Source organism: Stegastes partitus, unplaced genomic scaffold, assembly GCF_000690725.1.
Source record: "Stegastes partitus isolate 25-593 unplaced genomic scaffold, Stegastes_partitus-1.0.2 Scaffold0, whole genome shotgun sequence".
Lineage (NCBI taxonomy): Eukaryota > Metazoa > Chordata > Actinopteri > Pomacentridae > Stegastes > Stegastes partitus.
In genome coordinates, this window is record NW_007577731.1 from 2,300,107 (window position 1) to 2,321,672 (window position 21,566).

The 21,566-nt window shown below is 41.4% G+C and overlaps 3 protein-coding genes across 4 annotated transcripts; 1 reads left to right on the top strand and 2 right to left on the bottom strand.

The window, feature by feature from the left end:
- Window positions 1-2,162: 2,162 nt before the first annotated feature.
- Window positions 2,163-7,941, top strand: LOC103362546 (UDP-N-acetylglucosamine/UDP-glucose/GDP-mannose transporter-like). Its single transcript, XM_008288961.1, has 13 exons — window positions 2,163-2,385; window positions 5,500-5,533; window positions 5,627-5,713; window positions 5,794-5,861; window positions 5,939-6,010; window positions 6,097-6,165; window positions 6,241-6,343; window positions 6,423-6,515; window positions 6,601-6,668; window positions 6,748-6,826; window positions 7,011-7,093; window positions 7,572-7,624; window positions 7,714-7,941. Exons 1-13 carry the CDS (start codon window positions 2,186-2,188, stop codon window positions 7,722-7,724), a joined length of 1,020 nt encoding a protein of 339 aa, XP_008287183.1. The 5' UTR covers window positions 2,163-2,185; the 3' UTR covers window positions 7,725-7,941.
- Window positions 7,942-8,049: 108 nt separating this feature from the next.
- On the bottom strand, window positions 8,050-18,275 carry mier1b (mesoderm induction early response 1b, transcriptional regulator). Of its 2 annotated transcripts, none has more exons than XM_008289149.1 (13): window positions 18,217-18,275; window positions 17,404-17,428; window positions 15,513-15,661; window positions 14,468-14,653; window positions 14,020-14,149; window positions 13,846-13,913; window positions 13,360-13,432; window positions 13,111-13,262; window positions 12,925-13,006; window positions 12,714-12,808; window positions 12,291-12,337; window positions 10,358-10,485; window positions 8,050-9,876 (listed from the first exon to the last, which is right to left on the bottom strand). In XM_008289149.1, the coding sequence occupies exons 1-13, from the start codon at window positions 18,223-18,225 to the stop codon at window positions 9,557-9,559; spliced, it is 1,464 nt and encodes a 487-aa protein (XP_008287371.1). In that variant the 5' UTR covers window positions 18,226-18,275; the 3' UTR covers window positions 8,050-9,556. The 2 variants fall into 2 exon arrangements, with proteins under 2 accessions (XP_008287371.1, XP_008287294.1); XM_008289072.1 differs by having other exon boundaries at window positions 12,291-12,418.
- A 1,624-nt stretch (window positions 18,276-19,899) lies between these two features.
- Window positions 19,900-21,360, bottom strand: dynlt5 (dynein light chain Tctex-type family member 5). The gene is made up of 4 exons (XM_008289270.1): window positions 20,974-21,360; window positions 20,735-20,823; window positions 20,288-20,412; window positions 19,900-20,201 (listed from the first exon to the last, which is right to left on the bottom strand). The coding sequence occupies exons 1-4, from the start codon at window positions 21,084-21,086 to the stop codon at window positions 19,998-20,000; spliced, it is 531 nt and encodes a 176-aa protein (XP_008287492.1). The 5' UTR covers window positions 21,087-21,360; the 3' UTR covers window positions 19,900-19,997.
- Between the last annotated feature and the right edge of the window lie 206 nt (window positions 21,361-21,566).

Sequence of the window (21,566 nt, forward strand, 5' to 3'; positions counted from 1 at the left end):
TTTTTTTTTTTTTTTTTTTTTGGTGGACCAGTGGTTAGTAATGCTTCGTATCCCCTGATCCAGATGTGCTACCTGTGTTTTCGGGGTGTCCCAGGGCCCAATGTATCTCTAGGCTGGTCCTCTTTAGGTCATACAGACTGTACTACTTGTAATTTCAGGACCACTAAGCAAATATTGTATTTTTTTGTTAAGGATATACAGTATGTGTGTGTGTGTGTGTGTGTGGCTGTGAGTGTGTGTGAGTGTAGAGCAAAGCGTGAGGCTGAATGTGTGAATCTGACAGCTAGTTACTTAGGATTTTAAGTATTCCTCTGCTATGAACTTGCCATTGTCAAACGGTAGGCCGCAAGTTCTCGCCTGAAGTAGTTCATACTGTCTTTTGAGAGGTGATTGTGGAAATGTAGGCGAGAGTTCTAGATAGATCATGGACATATCTTTGCTCTTAGTGAATCTCTGCTGTCTTTTAGATCTCAAAGCACTTGGTTTTATCAGCACCCAGTCCTCTGAAGATTGGTTGTATTTTTCCTTCCCCCTAATCTTTCAACCGTATTTGCTGTTTATTTTTTTGTTGTTTTTTTATCAGTGCAGACGCATCAATGCATAATTTGTCTGAAAGAAATGTCGGCGGTCATCGTGGAACAATCACGAGCTACAGAATGTAAGCTAATGGTGCTTTCAGCCGCCTGTGTCAGCGTTGCCAGCGAGCGTTTTATTATTTTTCTTGTTTTTAATAAAGCGGGTATATTTCACGTGGGGATGGGGCGGGGCGGGGGGGCGTTACACTGAAGACATGAAGTGAATTTAAAGCTTTACATGTTGTGCTCTGCAAAGACTTGCTGGCGACGCGCCGACGCAGACGGCTGGAGCAGTTTTCTTGTGCGACTGTTTGAGCCACGTGACGATGAAACTTTCCCCCCCTCTGCAAACATCCCTGTTCTAATAAATTGCTTTAGAGGTGTTACATGTATTCTGTCGATGGCTGTCGGGTTGTTTCAAATCAATGCTGTGATTTTAAAGGTGTATACAAATGTGCTGCCGACTCGTTATTGCTTGAAACTCGAGGGGGTCGTGGAGTACCAACAGGGCTTTGATTTACTCTGTTTAGATAAGATTCAGCTTTATTGTCGCTGCTCAGAGTGCAGTGAATGCAGTGTCTTTGCAGACCCCGGCTTTTTGAGCTGGGGTCAGGGTGCAGCAGATAGGGTTAAGGGCCTCGCTTTGGGGCAGTGAAACAACAACCTTCTGATCGAAAGCCCAAAACCGGAACCACCGAGCCGCTAAACGTGGCTAGTAGTAGTTTAACTGGTAAACCGAGCAAATCTCTGCAATCAGTCGTGAAAGTGTGGAAGCTGCAGTTGAGAGACCTTAACAACTGGACTGCATATTAGTCTGTTTTCTGATTTTATCGGGCAATTTAACTTAAATAACAATAAAGCTCAGCCTCCAAATGACCATAAATCCCAGTCCGTTACTGGTGGTTTGTATTAGACTGCACTGGTTGTAGGTTTTGGGATTAACTCTTATTTTCTGCCATGGATTCAAACATGTTTAGATAATTTTTTTGTGAGATTTTTCAGACAAACTCTCTTCAGATGTGCTAAATATTCATCTGGAATGTGGCAAAAGTGGCTGCGCTGCGTCAGAAAAGCAGGAAACATCCACAAAAAGGTTATATCTGTGTAGATTCTTAGTGATCCAGCTTTGGAAAAAAGAAACTGAACTTTTTTTTTTGGTTCTTTCACCCCTCTTCCTTCTAGGTTTTGAACATTTGTGATGAATGTGCACCTCCGTGGGTTTGGAGAGCTGCGATTACAGATACAGACAGATAAAAGAGGGATTGCAGAGATTTTAAAGATAAGTGAAGCATTTTCAAGAACCCAAAAAAACTAAATCAACTCAAACATACTACTTAGTTACATACTTTAAATCTGAAGTACACAATTTAAAAGTTTCTAAGGTTACACTTAATTTAAAAATGTAAAAAAAACAAAAAGCTGTCATTCTTTAAATAAAATAAAATCTTAATATTCTTGATTATTCATACAACATTAACATCCAGATGTTTCGCTTCTTTCCGCCTCGGCCCGGCAGATAGAGACGTCACGTTGTGCGCATGTGCAGACGGACTCTCAGTTTTCCGTTTGAGCTGGGTCCTAGCGCTGATGTTGTTGACTGGACGTTAGTGATGGCGGCGGCCCGCAAACGGAGACATGAAGCCGGCGACAGGAGCTCGTCCGCCGGGAGGGCAGCCTCCTCCAGGAGCAAGAGAGACACGTCCTCCGGCGACGGTCCCACCGTGCTGGTGAAGCTGCTGGCGGCGGCGTTCTACGGAGTGAGCTCGTTCTTCATCGTGGTCGTCAACAAGAGCGTCCTCACCAGCTACAGGTAGAATAAATAATAAGAAGTACAAAGTACGAGTCGGATGTTTGACCAGCTTTAATAAAACAGCGAATAAATGGAGGCAGTTTAACAGCGAGGAGCGTTTAAAATATGAAGTGTTTGTTCTCTAAACAGTAAAAAAAAAAAAGTGAAGTTAGTGCTGCTGCCTGATGTGTTGGAGGTGTTGTGCCAAAAAGTGATCCTCTGTCGTAATCTGATTACTTTCCATGGCAGCAGTTATCCTCACGTGTCTGCATTAGTTTACCTGCTCTGTGCCTTGAATTATAACCAGATTCAGGTGATTTTGCCAGTTGGAATAGCTTTAAAGGACCAATTTCAGCTCACATGATGCAGTTTCTACTTGCCAAATAGTGGTCGTAGTCCCTATATTAGTTGTTAATGCATCAAAATTACAATGACAGTAACTTTACTTGTATTGCAAAGGTATAAATGGCTTTATAATAACACAATAAACTTTCTTTATAGAGCGCTTTTCAAAACAGAAGTGTTTTAAAGGTGCTTTCCAATAAAAATAAATCAAAAATTAAAATACAACAAGCACACAGAATGACTGATAAAAGTAGAAAGCACACAAATAAAGCTTAAAACTTAGATAAAATCAGGATAAAAATGTGTTTTAAGAAGTGACTTAAAAAAGAGCTACTTAGACAAATAATGAAAACAAACTCAAACAAATAGGATCCTATATGTGAAACATAAACAAATTACCATAGTTACAACTGTTGAAAAAGGATGCTGAATGACCTGAAAATGTCTTGATTTCATTCCTGAGATTTATATTTTAAAGTTTATATCCTGCAGGGTAACTTAAAATGAGGTATTTTCTTCATATTTCGCATAAAAACAAACTATATCATGTTAATTAAAGTCTGATTTCCAAATATAAACAAATATATTAGACGCATACAACATATAAAGATCGACAGTATCGCCCTGTAACCATAAATGTTGTCCCTGATTACACCAGCGGCATTAAAGTTTCACAGTGACACACCTTCGCTATCACCGCTGATATAAATGTTTGCATGTTTGACCCAGACAAAAGCCTACAAACTGGACCATGATCGGTTTACATCTGTGATCTAAACTCCAAAAAAAAAGCAAAAATATTTACAGAAAATAATGAACTTCTGCCTCATAAAAGTTTCTTTTAGTTTTTCTTTTTTGTCAGAGGTGTGGAGCTGATATTTGCTCATGAGGCACACCTGTAATGCGTCCGTGCACGCCTACGAGGTGGCTGCACCGGTCCTGAAGGTTGACCTGTTTGCTCACTTACCACTCGAGCAAAGGTTAGACGCACTTTATCAATGATCATGAACTTTATATCTGTAGCTTTTGACATAATTAGTTTTATAGTACCTTTAAAAACTGGAGGTACAACATAGAGCAACAATAAAACATTACAAAGGTCCTAATAGAATATTTAAACTGATTTAAACTGAGCTGATCTGACAGTAATGGGGAGCTTGTGTTGCTAACCCTTTATTTTATTCCTTGACTTTATAATTTCTATATTAAGTGGTAATAAATGACACCATGCATGTCGTAATTAGTGCGCGTTAAGCAATATCCAGGAGGCAGATGAACACCAGTAGTTTGTGTTTTCAACACTTTCATTCATAATGAAGCCGCATCGAAAACATGTGTTTTCAGGAAAAAGTTGCACTTCAGACAAACTCGAGCTCGTCCAATAGGCTCATAGATACGGCCTATAAATAGGATAAGCTATGAAAAGGAAGCTTTAATTTCCTGCAGGCGTTGTGGATGCAGCACAAGCTGTCCGAGTTTAACAGGCCGGCTTTGTGACGTGTCACAAACAAAGAAGAGAAGAATAATGAATGAAAGGATGGTACAGGCAACTTTTTCATAATTTAGAATTGTGTTGTAGAAACGGCATCACTTCTCAGCTCAACAGGCAAGTGAGTATATTATTATTAAACCTCAGGCATCAAGTGAAAAAAGTTCCATAGAGCACCAGAAAAAACGCCATAAAGATAGAAACATATAAATATTATTATTATTAATAAAGTTAGACCACCATATATTCATTCATGTTAAGGATCTTAAGGGTTTAAATGCCAGCATGTTTGCATGTTTGTAGTTTTTTTGTGAAAATAAGTTGCCATAAAGTAAGTGGTAGGTGGGTTATTTTTTCTATGATCACAGTCTGGGATGTGTCCATGATTCATTCAGATCCACTAATGTTTTTTGTGCAGCGTCAGATTTTTAAAAGTCCCACATAGGACCTTAGAGGACAAAATGTCAGAGCAAAGAACTGTCAGAAAATCCATCCATCCAATGCTTAACCCTCACTAGGGTCATGGGGGGCTGGAGTCTATCCCAGCTGACTCAGGGTGAAGGCAGGTTCACCTGGACAGGTAACCAGTCTATCACAGGGCTACACTTAGAGACAGACAACCAAGCCCACTCACATTCACACCTACGGACAATTTACAATCACTAATTAACCTCAACATGTTTCTGGACTGTGGGAGGAAGCTGGAGAACCCGGAGAGAACCCACGCTGCATGTGGAGAACATGGAGACTCCACGCAGAAAGATCCCGGGTGTCCTCACCGGGACGCCAACTGGCGACCTTCTAGCTGTGAGGCAACGGTGCTAACCACTGAGACACCTTGCAGCCCTCTCTTGCAAATGACACATATTCATCAGCATCAACAGCCTTTAACTGTTTGTATTACAGCCTTGCTCGGTCTTGCAGTGGCTGATGTTAGAGTCGGTGAATCAGCAGAAAAAGCTGCATAGTGTTGCTTTTTTTTTTTGCAATCATCAAAAGTAAAAGTAGAATAATGGTCCCTGTCGGTGCTACGTAGCGTCCTGTGTAATCCATAAAACGTGTCAGCAGCATTTTAACGCTGTAGGTGGAGCTGATTAGAGATCAGCACAGCCTTGGGTTATTATGTTTAAGTGCAGTCATTTAGTAAATGCTACTTTCAGCGTTATTACATAACGTTCTGCTGCCAAAATGCTTCATTTACTCTAAAAAATACCATAAATCAACCTTTAAAACAGGCATAATCACAGAAAGCAAACTCCAGGTTGACCCACAACTATTGAGTCGTTTTCTGTGTTTTACAGATTTCCGTCATCAACATGTGTCGGAATCGGCCAGGTAAGCGCCTCTTACGTTGAACCACCTCTACTTCCTGTTTGCTCGCTAACAGAGCCTGATGTTTAGCGTCCGCCTGCTCTGTGGCCTCTGCAGATGCTGGCTACTGTGGTAGTTCTGAGGACCGGGAAGATGTTGGGCGTGATCTCGTTTCCAGACATGGATCGGAGTATACCACGCAAGGTGAGGAGTGGATTCACATTTTCAAACAGTCGTCACATCAAAGATTAAAACTCTTAATTTTGAGCTTTCTGTCTTTCCAGATGTTCCCGCTGCCTCTTTTATACGTCGGGAATCAAATATCAGGACTGTTCGGGACACAGCGACTCAAGTGAGAGCTCGTTAGCCGCTGCTGTTAAATTACACAAACCATAACTTCCTGATAAACATGTATGTTTGCTTTCTCAGTTTGCCGATGTTCACAGTCCTGAGGAGGTTCAGTATTTTTCTCACTATGGTGTTTGAGGGCATCTTGCTGAAGTAAGTTTAGCTCTTTCCCTGCACACTTGAATCCAGACTGTTGAGAGCAAATAAACTGCAATAATCCCTTCCCCCCGTCCTCACAGGAAAACGTTCTCCACGTCCATTAAGATGACAGTGTTCACCATGATCTTCGGTGCTTTCATTGCTGCCAGGTGAGTCGACCACAAACATCCCGTTCAGGCTGTATCTATAAGTGCACATCTCATTCTTTGTTTTTTGCTCCGTAGCGCCGACTTAGCGTTCGACCTTGAAGGATATGTCTTCATCATGCTGAACAACGCTCTGACGGCGGCCAGCGGGGCGTACGTGAAGCAGAAACTGGACTCCAAGGTGAGCAGATCAGCAGCAGCAGCAGCAGCAGTGTGACGCCGTTACGACATCCCTGATAACACGCTGCTTGTTCCCGTAGGAGCTGGGCAAGTACGGGTTGCTCTACTACAACGCCCTCATCATGATCGGCCCCACGGTGGCATACGCTTACTACTCGGGGGACCTGCAAACGGTGAGGGAGTCTTCCTCAAACAAAGTGGTGTGTTTGATTTATTACCGAGCTGGTGGAGTCAGTGCTGCTGTGTTTGTTTATGCAGGGGTTGGAGTATAGCGGCTGGTCCGATCAGCTGTTCGTGGTGCAGTTTGTGCTCTCCTGCATCATGGGGTAAACACAACAGATTACTGTTTGTATGTATGTTAGCAGGTAGTGTTCGTGTCTAACTCTGCCTCCATGTGTCGTGCAGGTTTGTTCTGATGTACTCCATCATGCTGTGCACGCAGTACAACTCGGCGCTCACCACCTCCATCATCGGCTGCATTAAGGTGAGTCCTGTCTCCTCGCTGCTCGGCTTTTATTCTCGTGGATGAATCACACATCTTCATCCGTGGTAATGGAGACAGGAAATAGACAACAAAGCATTCTGTGTATCAGCATTATCCGGTTTTTATGATCTCCTGTGGTTCACACTCTGCTGTCTCTAAGCTGATTCATTCATTTGTTCCCCAGAACATTCTCGTCACTTACATCGGGATGGTGTTCGGTGGAGACTACATATTCACCTGGACTAACTTTCTAGGTCTTAACATCAGGTAGGAAACACACACATACAGTCAGATGTATTCATCCCCTTCCATTAAAGGAAAAAGGCAAAATTCACAATAGTCCCTCAAATAACTAGAAACTGAAAAAGTAATAATAAATAAAAATTTGCTAAATTATAATTTAGTGAAATAAGACATAGCTTTTGAATTGTGGTTGAAAAGAATCATTTAAAAAAAAATAATAAAAACTGTCCTGGACAAATTAGAGCACTTTGCTGATGAGCAGTTTACGGGTCCCATCGTGTTTGTTTTTTATATTTCTGTTGAACCACAATTCAAAAGCAACGTCGTGATGTTCATTAAATTTTTATTTATTATTACTTTTGTCAACTTATTTCAATGTTTTTTTCCTTCTTTAACGGGAGGGTGTGAATACATTTGTGGACGACTGTAGCTTGAGCTGTTAACTTTTGAGATGCGGCTTGTGGTTTTTTTGAGAACATGTTTGTCTCTTTGTCTCCTGCAGTATTGCTGGCAGCCTGGTGTACTCCTACATCACCTTCACCCAGGAGCAAACAAGTAAGAGCTGCTGAATGAACCAAACCCACAGTGTTTGTATTGTACCATCTGTAACATCTGTAACATCTGCACAATGTCACATTCAACAGAAAAGGCGTAAATCATGGCGTCGACGCTGAAGAATCGCATCCAGTGGATTTATTTTTAAATCTAAACACTTGAGTTTTGATGGAAATGTATTTTCTGATGCAATGCAATCAACTTTTTTACTAATGATGAAGATAAAATATGCTCATTTTTATAATTTTTTTTACTGATTGAATGTAATGGCACTGATATTTTTATATGAGAAATCAATAAAATGAAGATTATTTTGACTTTTTCAGCTCTATTTCCATTCACTGACTCAGTATCGTGTTAAAAATACGACACTTTCTATCACATTGGGTTCCTTTTGCTCTTCTACAACTCACAACATGACAAACTCAACTTTATTAATACATTTATTAAATATAGCCGATGTTATTCAATTCATAGTCAGTCTTGGAATACACTTCATTTTTATTCATGTCATCATTTACAGAGAAAAAAAAGGACATCATTTTCAAAAAAAAAAAAAAAGGAAATAAAACAAACAAAACAAAAAGAGACTACATGGATCAACATTATCGGAGACAAACTTATCTTAATTTCTGAATGTAAGTTCAAAGCTGGAGTACAAAGTAAAACATCAGGCTGAGCAGCTGCTGCGCTGACAAGAGTTAAAGTCTTCCAGGTTCACATCAACCGGGGCGAGTTTCAACTGCTGCTCTGAGGAACGACGGCAGCTTCTGCTGGGAACTAAGCATTCTGAATAAGCAGCACACAGAACCACGACGTGGGGCTTTTCCGCTGCAAACGTTTTTGAGTTTGAGCAGGTTCGCACAGGAATGAGAAGTACTGCCAAACAGAGAGGAGGAGGAGGAGGGGAAAAGGAATGGCTACGTTTTCATTACATCCATCTCAAGAGAAAGAAAAAAAAAAAAACAGCTTCCCGACGAAAAGCAAAAAGCCCACGAGGAGGACCGGAAAACAACAGAGATGAACGGACAGACGGTTATAAAAAAATGTACCAACTGCTCAAGGTAAGAAATCTATACAAACTTTACATGAAAAATCACAAACATTCTGTCTAGTAAAAACAAAGCGTTGAGCAAAGCACTGACTATGAAAATCCAAAAATACAGAGATCTTCTACATGAGTTATCTTACAGGACATCACTGATGTCAGCTGCTTTACACAAACAAACCCGTCGGCTTATTTATCCTAAAACACACGGCCGTGATGGAGAACGAAGTGAGGGAGTGAAGATGTGTTTCTGCTGGGTTCTGACACGACTCCTCATCGACACGGACGAGAAACGTACAATCAAAGTGCGACTAACGAGAGCCGGCGGCGGCGGCCTCTTGTTTTTGCCTAAATTTGCATCTTTTTGACAACTTAAGCACATCATGGTTAAAAACACGTCCCGTCTCATGATCGGATTCTTAACAGCAAACAAATGGCTTGAACAGCAAATGACCCATCGTTAGATTTGTTTTTTTTCTTCGTTAAAAAATATAAATATCTCTTGTGTAAAAAAATATCACAGGTGATTTATCTTCTTTAAAGTACAAATAGAAAAAAAAAAAAAAAGGAAATTCTTGGCAAAAAATTTTGTCAGTCTCCGAAAAAGGGAGCCGATGGGTAGAAGATGTTTTGTAGGACATGAACTAGCTGTGGTACTTTGGGATGAGCTTTGTGGGTAGTCGGTACATGGATGGGATGGAGGGACGGGGGGCTGAGCTGGGGCGGCTGCTGCCCCTCCTGGAGGACCGGCTGCTGATTTTCAGTGAGTCTCTGAGGCGCTCACGGGTCAATCTTCCTCGTCCTCCGCTCCCCTAAACTACCCGTCGGTGGAGAAGTAGCGACGTATTTTGTCTGTTAGTCAACATTGCCGAGCTCTGCAGCCTTCAGTTCTCCTGCGTTCTGGATGGTTCCACCTCACTTTGGCCTAAAGGCTCGGCCTCCGTCCTGCACCTCTTGGCCGGCCTGTCGTGAGCCACCGCCGCCGTGTCTCTGTGGTCTAGCAGGGGCTCCAGGGAGCCGTTTCTGTCGTGGCTGGGAGCCGTGGGTTGGCTGCAACCGTTGGAGTTGTTGTCTGAAACCGGAGGCGGGGCTTCTGCTGACGGGTGTGACGGGCCGTTGGACTGGACTCCCTCAGGTTTCACTTGGTTTGCTGGAGGCAGCGGAGCGCCGTCCACCGGGTGGGTTGAGTTGTGGCTTGCGATACCTGTTTAAAAAAAAAAGATGACGTGAGTGGAAAGGGTTGGATCTCCAAAACTACAAAACCTGAGAAGGTTTAGGATATTACTCTGTCAGATTTCAGTCTTTATCTGAATACAGCAGGGGGAATGGGATATCACTTGTGGCGTTAGCAATTAACAAACCATCCATCCATCATCTATACACCATAATCCTCACTAGGGTCATGGGGGGCTGGAGTCTATCCCAGCTGACTCAGGGAAGGAAGCCGGAGAACCCGGAGAGAACCCACTGGGAGAACATGGAGACTCCACACAGAAAGACCCCGGGTGTCCTCACTGGGACACGAACCGGTAACCTTCTAGCTGCGAGGCGATGGTGCTAACCACCGAGCCACCCTGCAGCCCTTCAAACTACATAATAGTTTTTTTTGTTTGTGATTTATGACGTTCTAATTTTGCTATATTGCACTAAAGTCATTTCGGAGTTCTATCTCTGTATCCACTCACCGTTCTGGCTGCTGCTGTCTTCCCTCTCTGAGTGGCTGGTGCTGCTGCTGGAGGTGGTGGGAGGAGGCGATGCCGCCCTGCTGGATGTTGCACTCTCTGTCTCGTCCAGTAATCTGTCCATGTAGTCTCTGGCGACACACAGCAGCGCACACTCTCGTTACACACAACTATAGATCTGGTTTTATAAAGTGTGCAGTGTCTAATCTAACAGTGAGCACTGGTGGGTCCTCCTTTAGGTGCAACACACTCAAATGTACAGTTTGAAGCGAGCGTCTTGTTTCAACACGTGTCTAGTGGATGGCCTGCTGTGGTTGTGTACGTGCCACCTCCCATGTGTTCACCCTGAGATGCAGCAACATCATCAGGTACACAAAGCTCATGATTATGGTGCAATAAGATCCATCATGACAGATAAAGTTAGTCTGGATAGCTTTGTCTTTATGGGTTTAATTCTGGCTCGACTGCTGCTATTTCTTTGGCTCGACAAACCGTTCAGTCTTGGCAGAAGTTATTATACTAAATCTATAATACATAAAAAGAGTTTGTACTTAGCCCGATGAGCCCTCGGTTACTTTCAGGGTAATTTCACTACTTCTAGTTTTTCACTCTTATCTTGGTTATTATAAGGGCTAGTCATTCATACTGTATCTTGTTTAATTCACAACATCTGAGGCTATCCAGACCTTCCACGGCTTGATGTGATAATACTTGCAGCTGTTTTTATATTCACTCAATATCAAGGACAAAAATATTAAAAATTGTGAAATTTTAACATCATAAAATGCCGAGAACAGCGACGTGTTTTTATAACGATGAAGAGAGACTGTCTGGGTCCCGGACTCTTAATTCATGTTAACCTCAAAGCAGTGACTGCGTTGCACAGACAACAACATGTCAACATTAACATATATCATGAGTCATTCAGGTTTGGTCCATCTCTACACCCTTGTAGCTGATGCAGACTGTAAATATGATTACATCTGAGGCAAACTGCAGATAGTTTTTTTCTCGTCAGTGCTTCGTCGCAGTCAAACGAGTTTCAGCTGCAATAAAAATTCAGAGAGCAATTCAGCTGAGAGGAAGGAATGTGAATTTGGGCAACATGTTGGGTTTTGCAGGTTCATGCACCACTAGTTGACATAAGCTGTAATTATATCTGGTTGCCTACGTAGGACTCAGCGTTGATGCTGCACATAACGCTCTGTGTGCTTCCTCGATATAAATCCATCAGCCGACTGGAATATTTCAACAGAGAAAGAGCTAATATGTAAATACAGTCGTGACTCGATAATCTGACCCTTAACAATCCTAAACCTTGCTATCCGGCAAGTTTTTAGGAAAAACGAACAGAACCCATAAAAACAGCCTTAACATACCGACAGCCTTGGATTCTGACTCCTACATGACATTTTATGTCACCAATCAGGATAACGGCGTATTATCTGACTGAACAATCCCACAGATTGGCCACGTTCACACTGCAGGACTTGATGCTCAACTCAGATTTTGTTGTTAAATCTGATTTCTCAGTAGTATGTATGTAGCGTAGCGTCAGTATGAAAAGCAAACAAGACACCACATTTTGTTATTTGAGACTAGATGGTAAATCTGCAGAACCTTTCATGGGGAAGTCATCCATGAATCAAGCCCCACACTTTGCTAATGCTTTCTAAATGTAAAGACCTGACACAACCTTTCTCGACAGCAAGATCTGCAAATGCGAATAAAGATTTATGAGCATCTACAAGGAAGGACCCACCAGAGGCTGATTTATCCTCACAAAACAATAAGTTTTCCATTAGCGGTTATGATCTTTGGAATCACAACATTTCTATCAAAATATTACAAACAACAAACACATTCATCATGAAACATCAGCTCTGTATTTGCAACGTTCCTTCACAACAGCACGTATTTTTTAAAGCAGACTTACGTTACACCAGGGTGAAGGTTGTATTTCCTTTTCCCAAGTCTGGTTTGCTGTGCAAAGAAATCATAACGCTCAGACTTCTTCCACATGTAATAAAAGGCCACACATTCTCCTACAGACCTAGTTCTCACCTGAAAGATTTAATTCAGCAGACATGAAATAACCATTATTACCATCGTCTGAACAGATCAGTTCAGTACAAGTTCACATGAGAGACAAATCAAATTACGGTTCTGACGAGAGCCAAATCGGCTACAAACATTTTAAAAACAGATTAATTTGATTTGTCTCAGAAAGCAGCAAAGATCAAACCGCAGCAACAGAAAACACATGAATACAGATCTTAAGTTGATGCCATTAAAATTATATGAGTGCAGTAAATATGTGATGATGATGATCAGAAGTGGTTAAATACGGTTCTCTTACCTTGTTGGCCTGTATTAAATGAAAGTCTTTGCCATAAGCTTTTAGTCCTTGTTCAAAATTTCTACATTCCTCTTCGGTCCAGACAGATAATTCTTCTGCAGCAGAGGAGGTCAGTGATTAATTCATGTTACATCTGTTGTAAAATCTTTATGAGGCTCAATAATCCATGTGTAGGACACCAGAGCTAAATGTTTCAACAGGGTCTGCTTACCTCTGGCTGCTTTTACATTAAATCTTAGTCTTCTTAAAGCTTCCTCCGTGTCAAAGTCACATTTCACTAGTTCATACAATGCCTGCAGGGAAACAAACACGTTTAGATCACTCATGTAAACAGTTACACGTACGATGAGGCGATCTTTGTGAGATTTATGACAAGCCACAGATGTGTTGCGCTCACTTGTTCGTTGTCTTTGATATGGGATCCCTCTGGGATTGCGTCCACTCCCTTCTCATCTCCCGTTCGCCTCGACGCTTCCGTCAAGAACTCCACAACTTTGCCTTCGGGGAGACACTCGGGGTTCCACAATAACTGGTCGTCGTTTTCATAAACTAAAGGACGGGTTCAGGCAAAAAGAACAATGAGATATCAACGCTGTAGGATCCACATGCAGACGTCAACAGGGAGACACACCAACAGCCAGCGTACCTTTCTCGTTGTCTTTGTATTTACACAGGCCGACGGGAGTCTCTGCCTGATACATGGAGCCCACCATGATCTCCTGTTGGGACAAACACTGTTCAGATTCAGCATGAGTTGGATCACGTATTCATTTATTGCACCGAACAAGACGGGCTGGGATCAAATCTCATCTTTCTCTACAACATGAACACACAGTCATTTCTGCACAGATTTGGATTCCCCTGCATATATTGTTCTGCTCTTGAAGTTCACTGTGAGAAGTCCAGTTTAGTATTTCTGCAGCGCTCACAGTATGATTTTGAAAGCCAGAAATCCAGTGCAGTGACGACCAAATCTGACAGCTGCGTATTTCTAGAAGTCTGAAGGACTTTCAGTTGATATAAATAAATATGGCTTGTAAACAAAATCTTCTGTTTTTGTTCTGCCAGATGTTTAACAGACTCAGCTGTAACCTCACGGTGCAAATGTCTGATCAGCGGAGCTCTCACACACCTTTTTCCAGTCTTCAGATGGAACATAGTCCTCATCTTCATCCGACTCCTCCTCTGCGTCATTATTACCTGAGACACAAGACGGTATCCACTCAACCTGGTTTCTAATATATCCATCAACATCTCAAGTAAAGTTGCGACAGGAGAAAAGACAAGAAAACAGGACAGCACATACTTTCAAAGTACTTTAGTTTCTGGGGGCGAATGAGTTCTGCTGTGCCGAGCGACCTGACCGAGCGCGTCCGACCCTCGGATGTTGACTGGGCCTCCCCCGCCTGCCCTGACGAGTTCTTTACATCCTCACCCTGGAAACACAAAGAAAGGAGGAACAAAGCTGTAATCAGTCACATGGCATTCATACCGACTATGTTCAGTTTAACCCACCGTATACAGAGAGGTCATGAGCTATCATAAGGCCGCTGAAGACACAAATGCTGTCAGACCATTTCTGTCCAGTTTTCAAGTTTATGCCTACTAGCTTGCTATAGTTGTCGACACATATGTTAGTAGCTGAAGAAGATCAGCAAGAGGCTTCACTATCGGCTGATGATATGAAAATCGACATTTCGGTTTCTGGAAGCCACGTCACCGTCAACACCCCCATGAAAAACCAACCAGCGTACCTCATTTCTTTTCAGTTCGCCGGTGCTCCTGCTGCTCTCATCGTTGTCGAGGTCTTCTTCCTCATCCTCGTCGTCGTCATCCTCTTCTTCCTCAGGCTCCTCCTCTTCGTCCTCATCATCATCTGCTGGCGATCTGCCCCCGTAACCGTAGAGACTCAGCAGCTCATGAATGGGCATCTCGCCCTCCTGATAAGACAAAAGCGACATCGTTTTTTAAACTGTAAGAAAAGACAAGAATAATTTCAACAGTTTGATGCCGACTCCAGGTCTTGGTGTCACAATCAGACTTAGAATCAGACTGAACAATTTGGGGGAAATTATGTAATTGCAATTTTCTGGCATATATTGCAGCATCTTTTTTTTTTTAAAAGTCAGCCTTTAGTTCAATATTAACTAGAAACAAATTTAAATCCTGTGATGAAGCAGAACCACATGAGAAATCACCAAAAGCATGATTGTCACACGAATCTGTAAACCCACTGAAATGACATTTTAAACACCAGGTGAGAAACGCTGCAGAATGTATTTCCTAAGTTTGTAATTTGCAGGTTCAGGGTCCCGTCATGTGACACTCGTTCAGGCCTCCAGAACCTGGTTACCTCCCAGTTTTACCTGTACCTTTTCTTATTCCATGGTGCGATCATTAGTTTATCCTTGTGTATTTATGCATGTTAATGTTTTTATTTGTGCTTCTCAGTCTTGAATTAACATTAAAATGACCACCTGTGTACTTTGAAATTGGTTAAATTCAAACAAAACCTTTTTTTTTTCCTGGTCTGTGTTAAAAATAAGTTGTTAATAATGACAAATAATTTCAGATTAAATATTTCTTTAGCTATATCGCCCAGTCCTCCTACATACAGCAAGCTTTCTGACAGCTGCACCTTGTCCTCACGGTGTCCGATTTTCAGCATTTGTGAACCGATTTAAAGTAGTAGAAGACCTAAATAATTATTCTCGTGTATAACAAACATTTTACCTGCCCTTAATCAAGTCTGAGAGCTAGAAACTGACATTATTACATATTAGAAAACTCGACACGAACCCTTGCAAGATCTTCAATCTCATTGGCGTTGGTGTCATCTGCTGCCTCCAACATCTCTTCTTCCTCCAGGGTTCGTTCGTCGTCGAAGTCGTGGACGAGCATGTCAGCTGATGGATCAAAATCATGGTCATCGGAACCTGCTGAACCTCCTGGAAGATCAACCACAAGTAGAGATAAATTTAGAGTGTGAACATGATGAGAGAAAATGTTTAGCAAATGCAATAAAGATACGGTCAGTACTTTTGTTTGAATATATACATGGATTACAGACATATTCAGGGGTGGGCAGATGTGTCATTTTATATTCATTTGTTTTTCTTTTTAATTCAACTAAAACTTTTTGGGGAAATGATTCCTTCTAAAGTACTTTACCCCACTAATGTTACGTTTACAAATTCTAACACATGGAGGGAATTTAAATGGGAAATAATCACGAGATATTTTTGAACTCCAGCAATAGAGTCCAGGATGGGTCCACAATATCCCAGTTCATGCTGGAGGAACTGTGGCGCCTATATAGCTAATCACACCCACATACTTTGGGAGTTAAGTGTGTTTTGGAGGGAGGTTTTCAATGCCGGGGGTAATAGCTGAGGGTCTGGACAAGAGGGCAGATAAATACCTTTTGAATATCCTAACCACTGCCGCCTTAACGTCCATAACCATCAGATGGTTGGAACCAGAACCTCCCTCATACAAGTCTGAGATATTTATCAAATGGAGCCGATTACATTCTCACTAAGACTTCAGAAAACCATCTTTACTAAAAGATGGGAACCAATGCTACCCTTATTGTTGCAATAAAGTTTTCATCCTGCTCGGTGTCAAAGTGCTGCCATCCTGCCTCTGACTACGATGTGTGTTTATAACCTTATGTTCTGGAGGGGGTTTTAACTGCTATTACTCTCTTCAATTGTCATCCTCTATCGTCTATGGAGGGTTTTTTATACAGCCAAGAAAAAGGAAAATAAACTGTTGAACTGTGTTTAAATGTTGAAATGATAACATTAAAAAACAACAAAAACTACGTTTAAAACAAAAAATTATTATTACCAAGTAGTTGTGCATTTATGAGTTTTATTTCATACGATGGTCAAGTTTTTCTTTGAACTGTGGCACTCACAGCTGTTCGGACAGTAACGGGGAGCGTGTTTCACAGCTTTGGGCCTGAAACAATAAAATTATGACCCTCCTTTGTTTCAAATTTTAGCTAAATTTTTACATGATTCTCTGATTTGAGGTGCAGATAAAGGGGTTAACAGCTCTGAGCCAGACCATGAAGAGACCTGAAGGTATAATACAGATCCTTAAATTGAATTCTACGACAAACCCAGTGTAATTCTCAGAGAACCGGAGTACCGTGGGATCTGTGTCAAGTGTTTGTTAGCGTGTAAAACAACAGGCATTGTCTAGGCAAGTGAGCGACAAGCTGCAGTCGTACAAGCAGGAGAAAATGATGGTGTGAGTGAAGCGTTGAGTTTTTGGAGCGCACTGGTCTGACAATATTTCAGATTTGTAGATAGTAGGATTGAAGATTCCTCATGACAGTTTAATATATATATAATCCATCTAAAATACAATCTCATCATCCACCCTTAGCCTGAAAACACTGCAGAAATACAGCATATGTTATACTATTTTATAATATATAGGTTTAAAAAAGAAAGAAAAAAAGCATTTTGTAGTTTTAAAATAATCATAATTAAAAACATATTTCACTACGATTTAGGGGTATTTCCGGTGTAAACAAGTTATCAGAAAACGCTAAACAGTTAATAAACAATTAACTTCTTGTTTAAATGTACGTATCAAACTGTATTTAATCTAAGTTTGGACAACAGATTTCAAACCTATAACAACAGCAGGAAGGCTCCAGCTGTGTGTGAGTTACCTGGGCTCGAGTTCCCGAGGGAGGGCTGAAAAACACAAAAACAGGAGCATAAATAAAGTTGAAGAACAGCTTCAGATGCTACCATTTCATTATTAGCGCTTAACAATCGAGTTATAACGTGTGTACAACGTGACATATTCAAGTTGGTCCGGCAGAGGAACGTAGACGGGAGTTGAGAAAAAGCGCGCCCGACCCGGTGCCCTAAAAGCTGCCTGCAGTTCAGCAAGACAAGAAACAAAGAATGCTGCCAGCGCATCCTGCGGGGAAAATACAGGCAGCATCCGAGGAACGACAATATCACAGGCACAGCGTCTAACTCCGCCACGGTGAGCTACAGCAGCCGAGTGCTGGTTAATTCTCTCAACTCGCTCACTTACACCGCAACTTACAAGCTAGTTAATTCTCCTTTATGCCGTATATTGACGCTAACGCGTCCAAGTTGAGCTTGGTACCAACTGCCCGCAAATAACGACCCGAAAACAACACAGAACATGTCAGAACCACGAAACCCCCGCTACGTACCCGATTAAAGACGTTAACGCGCACGGCGAAGTGTTCTGAAAGAAAACCGCGAAGTAACATCGCTAACGCCGCAGCTACCTTCCGTCGGGGCTAGCCGAGCTAACGTTAGCTAAATCCGAAGTTTACTAAACATGCTTGAGTCGAGAAATGTTTGTTGTCCAGCGACGCAAACTGCTCGTACGTAATTTCGCGCGCGAAAGCTATAACGCGCAAACGACGTTCACATTCGACTGGACTAACTATCCTGCAGTATAAATTTATTTTTTCCGAATATTTATTTCACTTTCTTACCTCCGCCATGTTTGCAATCCTGCAGGGTCACGTCAGGGGTCAGCGGCGGTTCCCGGATGTAGAGCCCCGCCCACCTGCAGTATAAAGAGCGTGATGCTTCAGGCGGCGGGCTGCACGTCTGTTTCATACACACTACATGTTAAACTTTACTCATGAATATAAATCAGATCATTTTAGACATGTTTTAGATTTCATTATATACGAGTTGTCTACATTTAAATACTCTAAAATTACGTCATTATTTATAAGAAATAGGTTTTTAAGTTGCCTGAATACAGTATGGTGGAAATGGCGCTGATGTTAGTTCCTCTCCTGAGACATTTTTTTTTACAGCAGAAGTACTGATCCACTGATATTTAGAACATATCTATTCCAGAAGGCATATATGAGTTTCAGGCTTTCAGTTTCCTTCATAACATTGACCCTTGAACATTTGAGCTCTCTCAAAAATAAAGATGAAATCTAATCTAATGAAAGATGTCAAGCTCATGGAAAATAACTCCGTACTTTGTTGTAATCACTCCAAATGTCCTCAAAAGTGTTTTATGTATATATAACTTGCCGAACAAATTTCAACAGTTCTGCACATGGAAACTTATCATGCAACAACTCCATCTAACTGATGTTATGAATCTCCCAGAAGATATTTTTACTAGGAAACTCCAGCAGTCAGAAGGTGTTCCTGCAACACTGACTAACGCTATCTACAAGTTCTGATAATGTTTTGAAAAATGTTTTAGTCTAATTGTTAAAGAACGCTTTAAAGATATCTATCATTTCAGTAATGATAAAATGTAAACTCAGACATAAACCGCAGCATTCAGAGGATGTTTGGAAGATGTTGTCTGGCCACAGATTGTGTTACACGGTAAGAAAGGATGAGTGTTCCCAAACCAACGTTCAAAAAATGTTTTCTAGATGTTGTCGAGTCCTCAGATGATATAACTTTTTTTCATAGAGCTTTTCTGTGTTGTGACATATTAACAGAACATTTTGCCTCCAATGGACTGAGGATGTTTTGGGGATGTTAAGGTAACACATGACACAACATTGTTTGTTACACAGGGAGGATGTTCCTGTTGCAAAATTTGGAAAACGTCCGAAGATTATTAGAATGAAAACACCTAAAAAGCCACATAAATACACACACTCATTCAGTAAATAGCAAAAACATGTTGTGAAACTTGTTAACGGTTACCAAAGATGATGGACTCACTGGGGACTCTATAAAAGCTGTTGAGCACAACAGATGTTTCCTGAGAGCAAACAACAGGAGATCCATACTTCTGCTCGTCATGGTGCTGTGCATGTTGTGTGCTGTGCGGTCGAGCGTTTGTGGTGTTTACGTGTGGACGATCCAGGTGGAGAAGACTGATGGGAAAGGAGGAGGCTTTCCCAAACTGTCAGTTATTGGAATTAGCCTTTGGTGTGTTGAAACTCTGAACTTAATTAAAAACACAACTGACTTCTGATAAACAAAGGTTAATGTCTTTTAGCAGTGAACAGAAAACCAGACCTACGAGAGACGACAGATGAACCGTCGCTGTCAACAAGACTGCAGAACTTTGCCGTGCTCTGCAAGAGGACGCCACCCCATCATCAGTCACTCATATGTTTGCTAGAATGATGTGATTTCATTTTTCATGCTGGCAAAAACAAATAAAGAACACCACAATTTTTTGGTTTAAAATTCTTGTTTGATCACTTTAAACATGTCAAAACATATAAACATTTAACAGCAGAAATGTACCATGAGATTTAGATCAAAGTATGCCCATGATTCACTCAACGTAAATAGCATAGACAGTTGCCACACCGTACAGATATCTGTTCTTGAAGGAGTACGAGACTGAGGTGTCGTTAGACGTGTCCCACAGACAGCGGCTGTCCATCTGCATGCTCTGCCCGTTGAGCTGGCCGATGTGGACCAAGATGATAATTTTATATCTGGGGATCAATAAGTCCTTCACACGGGCTCTTATCACCTGAGAGAGCCAATGAGAAGAATGAGCCTGAATAAGACTTACATTTAAATGCACTCAGAAAGAGTTGTGTTTGGTTTTTTATTCACCTCACATATTGTTTTTGTCATTTTCTGAGACCACTCCACTTCATATCTCTCCTCTTGGAGGTAACTGGTGAGTACATCCTGTAGTATGTCTGTGAGCGCAGCGACAGAGAAGCGTTTATCAGGTCCTGTGGTTAAAAGAACATAAAACAGAAATCCTATCATGAATAAAACTAACTTCATGTGTGATACTGTGGATCGTAGGATATGTAAGTGCAAGCAATTGATCTTTAAATCTTCAGTTTTGTCTCCGTGCTTAAGTAGTTTAAGGACAACATTTTAAACGTGTGATATCTGTGGTCAGAATTAAGTAAACTAGTCAGATGAAATGCATTTGAGTTGGAGCCCAAATATGACATTTTCTCTGAGAATCAGAGTTGTACTATATTTGCACTGTATTGCTGCTGTGATGCAAAGTGTTGTGGTGCTTTAACTCGACTGTTTTCTCACCCATCTGGTACGTATTCTCTATTGCTACACCTATGCGGGCGTTGTCATCGTGGTGCAGCTCATCTATGCACGACACTGTGCTTATAGAGCTGAAAGACAAACGCCAGGAGAAGGGTACAACATACACACACTGTGGTTAACTGACCTCCAGATATTACTGGGTTTCTGAATAGCTGTCATAAGATGGCAGACAAAAACACAAGAATAACAAAAGGTGGATTTTAGCTTTTTGTACTCACTCTTTAGTCCTGAAAGTTGTGTCTTTGCCTCTGGCTCCATGGCTCCCCTCTACGGCCAGCTTTACTATCCTCTTGTCTTTTTTTTGCAATTTCTCTTTGCGCAGATCAGACATGACAGCTTCTCCTGCCTGTACCTTGCTTAAAAAACCTAAATATATGGATATTTACTCCAGTGGCTTACTGGAGTAATTCAGACGTTTTAGGTACTGACGAAAAAATAATGAATTGATAGTCTTTATGAATCGTTAAAGATCATACAAAGTGCAGTGTGCAAAAAAATATAACCCTAAAACCGTTTCACAGTACTGGAGGTTTCACCAAAACTAGCTAAAGTTAAAACTAAACAAACTTTTCAAGCCTGTTAGCTAAGCTACAGTCGCGTTAGCTCGTCTGTAAACCGAATATATTTATGTTTAGGCTGCTTGGACAAAGAACAGAGGCTTAGTAAATAAAAAAGTAGTTTTGTAAGACACTTCTTGCCTGACTGGGTCATATAGAAACAATACAGAGTCAAATTTGTCGCGTTTTTACCGGTTTTAGGAGCTCTTGAACCGAGTTGCACTCAGAGCTTGGCGTTGTCATGGCAACATGAG